We start from the raw sequence: 8688 nt of genomic DNA, 5'->3' as shown, positions 1-8688 counted from the left end.
TGTGTCGGGCTTCGCACCGGAAAGCCCGTGAGGCTTTTGGTACCCTTTGAAGCAGTTGCCCTTCTCTGCCCTGGAATAGGCCCCGACCCTCCCTGGGAATCCTGCTCCCCATCCATTCCTGGCATGCCCTTTGTCTCTGCCAGGCTGGTTTCTCTCTGACGCCATGAGTCTGCCAGCTGCAGCTCTGCATGACTCCTGCTGACCGCTGTGTCTTTCTGCTGCTGTTCAGGCCGGGCGATGCTGCAGGATGATCCAGAGTATGTGGAGCCCCAGAAGGAGAGGGAAGCCGACAATGAGCTCTGCCTTTCGTGGACGAGCAACATGAGCGTGATCATGAGGGTGAGGAGCACTTCCCTTGCTGGGACTGTTGGCCATGGGGTCCTGAGGAGACGTGGATGAGCAAAGGGATGCCTAACGAGTGGGGCTGAGGGGGCCTTGGGGTTGATGCAGAGGTGGTGGTGGAGAAGGAAGCAGCTCTGAGTGACACCTAGAGTACTGGTTGCTGCCTGGTAGCAGCCCTGCTCTCACTGCTGTGTCTCCCGCTGTCCCTGAGCGGGGACTAGCCAGAGGCTTGGCTCCAAGAGTCCCAGCAGCAGCTGCAGCCTGCTGGCCACCGGCAAGCTAGGGTTGCCTGCAGAGCCAGTGCACTGTGAGCCTGCTCCCGAGCATCCTGCCTTGCCCTGGTGGCCCTCTGGCCACATGCCCCATGCTGCTGCTACCCAGCACAGCGCGTGCTCCTGGCTCTCCTGGGCCACGGTGCCAGCACTGCCCCGCACCTCTCTCCAGAGCCACATCCACTGCTTAGCTAAGCAGCAGTAGTGCAGCACGCAGTGTGACATTTCTTCTCTCACGTCCTTTCTGCCCCAGCTGTTTGTGAAAAACCTGCAGCCTTCCGAAAGGACAGACGTCATTGTCACAGCCATCGAGGGCATGAGGAACTGCAGCACCTACAATACGGAGGTGGCTTCCCACATGCTGACCATGTTCCTGCTGGACGCTTTCTCTGTGCTGGAAGATGTAAGGAGCCTGGGGCTGGCGTGCATGGGGCTCGACCCTCTGGGGCGCTGTTTCCCCGCCGAGAGCCAGTGTTCGTGGGCAGCGGAGCCCCTTGGAAGGCAGCAAGGAGCGGTGGGAGTGGTGGAGAGGGAAGGAGAAGTGAGTGGGAGCTGGGGTATTGGCTGCTCTCTGGGAGCAGCCTCACCGTCCGCCTTGTGTCTTCCAGGTGCCACGCATCATAAGGTGCCTCTACAGGAACGTCAAGTATGTGAGGGAGCTGTCGGCCCGGGTCACCCTAAACAAGACCCTTTGCCAGCTGGCCTGCTTGGAGCCCAGCGAGGTGACCGTGAGCCTGCTGTACTGCTCGCCACTGTGCAACAGGTATGGGGCCCGTCAGCCTGGACGGGCTCCAGTGGCTCATTGGCCATGGGGAGAAGGGCCCAAAGAGGGCCAGAGGCAAGCAGAAGGCCAGCACACGGCTGAGGGGCAGGGCCCTGTGTCTCGCCCAGCGTTTCCCAGCCCTGGTGCCTCAAGCAGGCCTTGAGGAGCCAGAGCTGAGCAAGTGTCCCTGCCTTGAGCCGCAGAGCGCAGCGGCTCTGCACGCTCCCTGCCGCGCAAGGGGCTTCAGCTTGGTCATGTGCTGCCTGCCTGGGCAGGACCCTCTTGGGGCTGCCAGGGAGGAGGGGGTGGGCAGGGGCAGGGCTGGCACACAGCTGGGGACCTCCAGGGCTGGCCCAGGCTACGGTGCTGCGGCCAAGGAAGTGCCACTGACAAGGCGCTCTGGGCCTGCAGCACTGCCGTGAGCATGTGGAAGGTGCTGATGGATAAGCCGATGCTTGCGCCGGACATGCTGCGGGAGCTGCTGAGCTTGCTGGAGGAGCGGCCACTGCGCAAGCAGTCCAGCTCCGACAGGGACAACAACTGCATCCTTCCGCTGGCCGTGAGTTAGGGGACGAGGCCTCCCGTGCCCCCAGGCTGGTGCCTGCCTCCCTGGGCCCCCTCCCCCTCTCCGCTGCCCGTGTGCCCCCAAGCAGGGACCTCTCCTGGGCCCATGGCTACAACATGGCCAGCGCCAGGCCTCCGACTGTGCCAGCACACAGGGCTGCCAAGTGCTGCCTGGCCTCTCTGCACACCAACAGCCAGGCTGGCCATGCCCAGGAAATCTCCATCCGACGCTGTCCCTGCATCCGCTGACCTCGCTCAGTAGGCTGGAAAGCCAGGGTCGGGTTGGGGGCAAGGTGAGGGGCAGGAGTAGGGCTCCTGCAAAACCTGGGCAGGCAGCACGGCCTGGGACAGGGAGCCTGGCCGAGCGTGCACGCTACACGAAGCCTGCCGAGGTGATGGTCATGCTGAGGCAGGAAGGCTCACTGTGTACAACCAGGAGCTGAGGCCCAAGAGCCTGCGGGCGCTGGCCCTGGTCAGGCAGCCAGGCTGAGGCCTCCAGCTGCATTTCCCATGCTCCAAGGCTGTGCTCGAGCCTCCCACCTGGAGGGCTGTGGAAGCATGCCGGGGACTGCTCGGGAGTGAGAGGTGTGACTGGGTGTTTTCTGCAGGCAACGAGGGCACTGTGTGAGATCATCCGGGAGCCCGTCTGCCCAGAGGCGGTGAAGGCGTTTTTCCCCCAGCTCTTCCTGGCGCTGCTCTTGCAGATGGTCTTCACAGCAGAGTTCAGCCACCAGGAAGCAAATATCTTCTTGAGGGAATGCCAACGGGATGAGTCCCGTCCCACCAGCCACGTCAGGTGCTCGATCCCGCTCGCCCTGTCTCTGCACTGCACCTGGAGGCAGGGCCAGGCTGCCAGTGTGACCTGGGCTTTGCTCTGCATGCAGGTGCGCCGTGCAGGCCATGAAAAGTCTGCTGCGCTGCGCCCACTATGAGACCGTAGCCGTGGCTGTTGAGAGGAAGGGCGGCTGGGACCTATTTCTGCATGCGGACACCTCGCAGAAGGGAGTGGTGGTGCTGGCCAGGTAGAGCCCTTTCCGGCCTGCTCTGGCCCAGCACCTCTTCCCTGGCTGTGGGGTGTGCCTCCCCATGTGCTTCTTGGTGGGGGAGGGGGAACGCCACTTCTCCAAGAAAGAGGCTGCAGCCTCAGCCCTTGTGGCAAGGGCTCGCCCAGCAGAAGGGCCCTGGGAGCTGCCATGCTGCCCAGCTTGGAGAGCTGCTGGGGGAGCAGGTGGTGTTAGGAGCTGTGGGAGAGGGTCGTGCGCAGGAGAACCTGGGGAGGGCCCAGGGGCACAGGAATCCAAAGCGGGCAGGAGAGGGGATGTGTGGGCAGGCCATGCCGCCTGGGCAGGAAGGCTGTTTCTCCGGTCTCCCACCAAAAGGAACGTAATGATGCCTGACGCTGACTTTCTAATGGCAAGGTGTGGTAGGGCAAGAGCAGTGCTCCATGAGCAAATGCCGCTGGCTGCAGGAGCTGCGTGCCAAGCAGAGCGATGCCAGAGGAGGTTTGCCTGCTCGGCTGAGGCCCAACACTGCCTTCTTGCCTCTGACAGAGCAATGAGGGGGGCTGCCAGTCACCTGCGTCGCTGGATCTTCCGCCAGCTGGCAAGGCTGCTGAGGAGGGAGGACCAGTTTCATCAGCTGCCCGTCATGGCTTTCTTTGTCGAGGTGGGCCTCATGGCAAGCAGTGCCTCTCTGGAGGGGCCTCTAAATGCTGTGCTCGCTTGTGCACATGCGTGTGGGGTGATGCTGGTGAATGGAGCTGGGGCAATGCATACGCTCCTGTTAGTAGCCCCGGCCTTGGCTCGTTTCTGCTGGGCGACCACTCGTAAGCACTTGTATTTCGTGCCTGCTTTGTGGCAGCTGTCTGTGTTCAATTGCTCCTCCAAGGGATGAGAACAAGAGGCTGCGGAGGGTTCAGGGGACGGGAGGAGGAGGCGAGCAGTGTGTGCAGTGTGCCGTGAGGCGCGGGGCTGGGAGCAGGGCCCAGGGGTGTCTGCACAATGCCTGCTGTGTTTGGGCTGAGCTTTGTGAGGGCCTGGTGCCCTTGCCCTGGATGGTGGGTGGGATGGAGAGCTGCACGCTGCGGGCAGTGCTGCCGGCTGTGCCAGTCTTTCAGTGCTGTGTCCATTTCAGCTGCTGGAATGCCCTGACCTTGCCGACATGGATGAGGAGGTCCTGCCACTCGTCCAGGGTTATGCGCAGAGTGAGAGCCTGGAGATGCGCAGACTGGCGTTCAGAGGCCTCGTGGCCCTGTTGAATAGACCCAAGATGGTGAGGAGGGGGGCAGGCGGGTGAAGCCATGCTGGCAGCCTGGGGCTTGACAGGAGACACTGGGTCAGAGAGTGGCTTGGACTTGGCTGGCAATCCGGAGGTGTGGTAGCTGCTCCCAAGTCTCCGCTGCCCCATTCATCTGCCCCGAGTGTCATGCCAGGCCCTTGGCCGTGCTGCACAAGGAGAAAGGCACCAGTGCCCAGCGGGAAGATCTGGGAGAGGGACAATGAGCTGGAGCACAGGGCCGGGCTAAGGCAGCCAGGTGCTCCTGGGCCTTGAGGCAGCAGCTTTGCTCCCTACAGAGGCCAGTGCATGCTGAGGGCCCCCTTGCAGATCTGTGCCCTGCACTGCAGCCTCTGTGCCCAAGGCCTGCGTGTGTGCAGAGCCCTGGCCCTGGCCACTGAGCCCTGATGGGAAAAGAGCAGGCAGAGCACTTTTGGGCGGGGCGGGGGGGGTTCTGGCCTTGCTTCCCACAAAGAAAGTTGTGTGTTTCCCACAGAAAAGGAGAATGCAGAGCCTGCTCCCAGACAGCATGGAGTGGCTGCAGGATGCTTGCAGGGAAGTGCGTGTGGGAAGCCTGATGCTGCTGAGAAACATCCTCAGCTACCTGGAACAGAAGGGCTCCAACCCGATTGTTCTGCAGCTGGCCGAGAAGCTTCTGCCTCGCTTTGATGACGTAAGGCTGATGGGAGAGCCGGGGCTCTGCTGGTGTGTCCGGGGGTCCGTATGCGTGGTCTGGGTGCTGTGTGCCCCTCTGCATACGTGCCTGTTGGCACGTCCCCACACAGGCCCTGCTGTATGTCAGGAAACCTTTTGCCCTGTGGTTCTCAGCCCATGCCCTGTGCTGGCCTTGGTGTCCGGGGCTGTGGGAGTAGAGCAAACCAGCCCCCTGTCTGCTCTCGGCTGCTGCGTCTCGTGCTTGACTGCGTGCGGCGCTTGCCGTGGCCTGGGGCAGCGATGAGCAGAGAGGTAGGAGCAGGCTAGAGAGCGAGGGAGAGGCCGTGCTGCGGGACTGTCCCTTTCTGTCCTCTTGTTGTGTGCGGGGGCCCTGATGGAGGCCTAGGGAAATCCAAGAAGCTCCCTCCAGAGGGAGAGGGAGACAGAGCCCAGGGAGGCTTGTCGTGCTGCTGCCGACAACCCTCATTGTCCAGGCTGCCTCAGCAGAGGCTTGTCCTCAGCTCCGACCTCTGGCCGGGCTGGGGGACAGTTGTGCCCGGAGAGGACGAGGCCTTGCAACGGCAAACGCTCTTGTCGGGCCCCGTTCCTGGAGTCGTTGCTGAGGCCTCCCCTGCTCTCCTCCCTGCCTGCAGGAAGACAGCAGAGTGCGAGAGCTCTCCATGCTCCTCTTCAAAGACCTGCTGGAGATTGTGGTGGGGAAGAACAAACGGAACCTGAAGCAGCATGCACAGAGGAGCCTGGTGCCGCTCTTCCTCCACATGAGTGACAAGGTGCAGAGAGTGGCCCAGGTAGGGAGCAGTGTTTTGGGGAAGCAATGCTGACATGCCGTGGGTGGAGGTGAGCAGCAAGGCAAGGGCTGCTGCCAAGTGTGCCTTGGAACGCATGGCAGCATGAGGTGCAGCTTCCTGTGTGCCGAAGGACGAGGCAGAGCTGCCTCTGCCTTCAGGGAGGGCCAGACCTAGTGGCACGCTGCGTCGTGCCATTTGGGGCTGGGAAAGGCTGGGAGCCTTGCCAAGACGAGGGGGACCCAGGGTGTCCTGCCGTGGCTGCGGTGGCATCTCCTGGTCTCTGTTGCTCTGCAGGCCTCTCAGGAAGCCCTGGTGAGCGCTGCACAGTTCCTCAAGTGGGAGGAGCTCAAGCAGCTGGCCAGAAGAGCGGAGACATGGAAGATCGGGGAGTGCGTGGTAAGGACGTGGCCAAAGCCCCCGGGGCCGCGGCGGGATGAGGCCTGCCGCCATGGCCAGTGGGCAGGGTGCACAGCTGTGCCCCTCACGCACTGCTGCAGCCCAGAGCCCTCTACTCTAAGTGCCCGCTGGGGTGCTGAAGGGGCCCCTGGCCTGGCTGGGCCTTGGCAGAAGCATGGCGGGGATCTCAGCACCCGCAGGCCCCGCTCTGCCCTCTGCTCCCTCTGAACCTGGCTACCAGCCAGCTTCTAGCTGGGAGGCGTGGGCAGGAAGGAAGAGGAGGCCGGAGCTGGGAGGAGGGACAGGCCTGGCCTTCTGGGGAGGCTCGGTGCCAACCCCCTGTCCTTGTGCTGTCTGCAGCTGCTGAGGGACAGGAGCAGAGCGGAGCAACACCTGCGCCAGAGCCTGCCATACCTGGAGAACCCGGACGCATCCTTGCGGGAGGCAGCTGTGAGGTTCATTGGTGAGCCACAAGCCCAGGGCCATGCCTGCCCACCCAGACGGGCACACAGGAGGGTCTTCAGTCCCTCCCACCGTCCCTGGGTCCTGCACCGTGGGGACGGGGCTGGGGCCAGCCTTGCCCAAGGGGAGCAGGCTGCATGGCCAAGCTGGCAAGGCCAGATGGGAGCTGTGCTGCTGGGGGCTTGCTGGGGAGTATGAGGGGTGAGCGGAGGTGTTTGCCTAGGGCTCATCGGGCAGCAAGTGAAGAAGCGGAGGAAGGAGAAGGTGCAGGAGCTGTGCACTGGTGAGTGAGAGCAGCGCTGTGTCAGGCAGCCCTGGCAGGGAGGAGGGAGGAGGCTGGGAAGTGAGCTGCAGTTCACTGGCCTGCCCCAGGTGAGGAAGGCTCTGTGTCCCTATGTGGGGGAGAGCAGGGGGTATTTGGGGCGCATCTGGGGCTTGGCCGACCTGCAAGTGCCAGCTGATCCATTTGTCCTACCTGCTGCCTCCTCCGCATGGGAAGAGCTGAGTGGGGCTGGCCCTGCCTGGGGGGGGATTCCTGGGATCTCTGCAAAGGTGGGAGTCTGTTCTCAGCTCGGTGCCTTTCTCTCGCAGCCCTCCAGCCCCTGGAAAATGATGCGGAACCTTTAGTCCGTTGCCTGGTGTCACAGACCATCATGAACCTGAGGGTGCCAAGGAGAACATCAAGATTCCACCTCGGAGCACTGTGTCCCTGGCTCCCGAGAGCATGGGCGAGGTGGCACCCTCCCGCCAGGACGTGACTCTGTTTGAGCAGAGCTGACGCAGCTGTGCCAATGCCATGGTGCTGCACACCACGGACACACGCAAGTGTGCTGGAAGGTCTGGCTCATTGCTGGCATCTCCCGCAGCCCCAGGACAGCTCGACTCCTCAAGCACAGCCCCTGTTGTGCTACCGCTTCATGGCTTTGTTGGGCTTCCCGCAAAGATACAGCCCCGTTTCCTCAGCCGGAGTGAGTGTTCTTTTTTTAGGGAGCCAAAGGCAAGGGGCAAAACTTGCTGCCTGCATGAATCTGGCTTGTCCTGGGGGGGACGGGGTGTCCACTCGTTCCAATATGCCAGGCCAGCGTAGAGCGGCCTGACACACTTTGGTTTTGCTGCAAAGCGTCAACTGCTCTGCTGGCCCACAATAGCCAAGGGAAAGGGGGAGAAAAGCTTTGGCCTCCCCTGCCCTCTCCAGTCACCCCAGGGCAAGAGCAGGCCCCTGCTGTCTTCAGGGCTTGCATCTCAGGTGGAAGGGCAGAGCTGGGGTATGACATGCAGCTCTGTTTCTATCGCCACTGCCTACCCTGCGCATGCAGGCCTCAAGGCCGAACCGTCCATGAACTCCAGAATCATTGCTGAGCATGTAACGGCCAAACCCATTAAAAGCAGCTAATAAAGATACACAGCTAGCTCATGGGGCTAAAAAGTAGACTGCAGGGGACAAGATGGGATGCACCTGGGTTGGGGTTGACCTCGGAGGAGATAAGGGACTGTGGGAAACAAGGACATGGCAACCAGTGTGGGCTGAAGGCCAAGACCAACCAGAAGGAGAGAGACACCAACCAGAAGGAGAGTAAAGAAGACTCAGTAAAGAAGATTGGGGGAGACCTTCCCTGGCAGGTGGGAAATAAAACTGTAAAGGGTCTAATTAGGCCAGAATTCCTTTGTTCAAGGTCCCTCCCTGGAGGCACCCAGCTCCAGCAGTTACTATGCTGCACCATCATTTAAAGAAATAAAATTTTGCTGCTAGATGTGCGTGAGGCTCTGCTTCTTGGAAACCTAGGATCAAAGTGTTTCCACAGCACTTTGGCACCCCAGATGGCAGTGTAGCCAACCACCATTGCACCCTCTCGGCTCCAAACATCCAAATTTAGAAAAGGAAAAGGAACAAAAAGGAGAAAAAAGCCGTTACAGTCAAATCGATCCCTAGCTAGTTAGCTGTCCCTTTATGTCAGGATGATTGTCCATCTTACAATTAATGTGGGGGTTAACCCAAGGAAGGATCCTTCGATTCTAAGAAATGAGCTCTGCTACAGCTTATATTGGAAGATGAAAAGCCTCACTGAATGGATTATTGGTATGTGTGGGGATAATTGGATGTGGGACCGGCGAGATCCAAGGAGGACAAACGGCACCCTCTGTAAAACTACTC

At 61.3% G+C, this 8688-nt stretch overlaps 1 protein-coding gene across 1 annotated transcript; it reads left to right on the top strand.

Moving 5' to 3' along the window:
* Window positions 1–235: 235 nt before the first annotated feature.
* On the top strand, window positions 236–8285 carry LOC138068166 (maestro heat-like repeat-containing protein family member 7). The gene is made up of 14 exons (XM_068954345.1): window positions 236–339; window positions 868–1017; window positions 1223–1377; window positions 1789–1936; window positions 2550–2737; window positions 2826–2963; window positions 3492–3606; window positions 4075–4212; window positions 4712–4888; window positions 5523–5678; window positions 5973–6074; window positions 6435–6537; window positions 7128–7751; window positions 8178–8285. The coding sequence occupies exons 1-13, from the start codon at window positions 238–240 to the stop codon at window positions 7292–7294; spliced, it is 1839 nt and encodes a 612-aa protein (XP_068810446.1). The 5' UTR covers window positions 236–237; the 3' UTR covers window positions 7295–7751; window positions 8178–8285.
* Window positions 8286–8688: the final 403 nt, after the last annotated feature.

The sequence above is a fragment of the Struthio camelus genome, chromosome 9, assembly GCF_040807025.1.
Source record: "Struthio camelus isolate bStrCam1 chromosome 9, bStrCam1.hap1, whole genome shotgun sequence".
Taxonomy (NCBI): Eukaryota; Metazoa; Chordata; class Aves; order Struthioniformes; family Struthionidae; genus Struthio; species Struthio camelus.
This window is presented reverse-complemented; position numbering and strand designations above follow the sequence as displayed.

Excerpts from the sequence above, each read along its gene's own strand:
- LOC138068166 (XM_068954345.1), top strand. The coding sequence starts at position 238 with ATGCTGCAGGATGATCCAGAGTATGTGGAGCCCCAGAAGGAGAGGGAA. Across the intron at positions 1,378-1,788 it reads TGCTCGCCACTGTGCAACAG|CACTGCCGTGAGCATGTGGA; the intron begins GTATGGGGCCCG and ends CTGGGCCTGCAG. Across the intron at positions 2,964-3,491 it reads GGAGTGGTGGTGCTGGCCAG|AGCAATGAGGGGGGCTGCCA; the intron begins GTAGAGCCCTTT and ends TGCCTCTGACAG.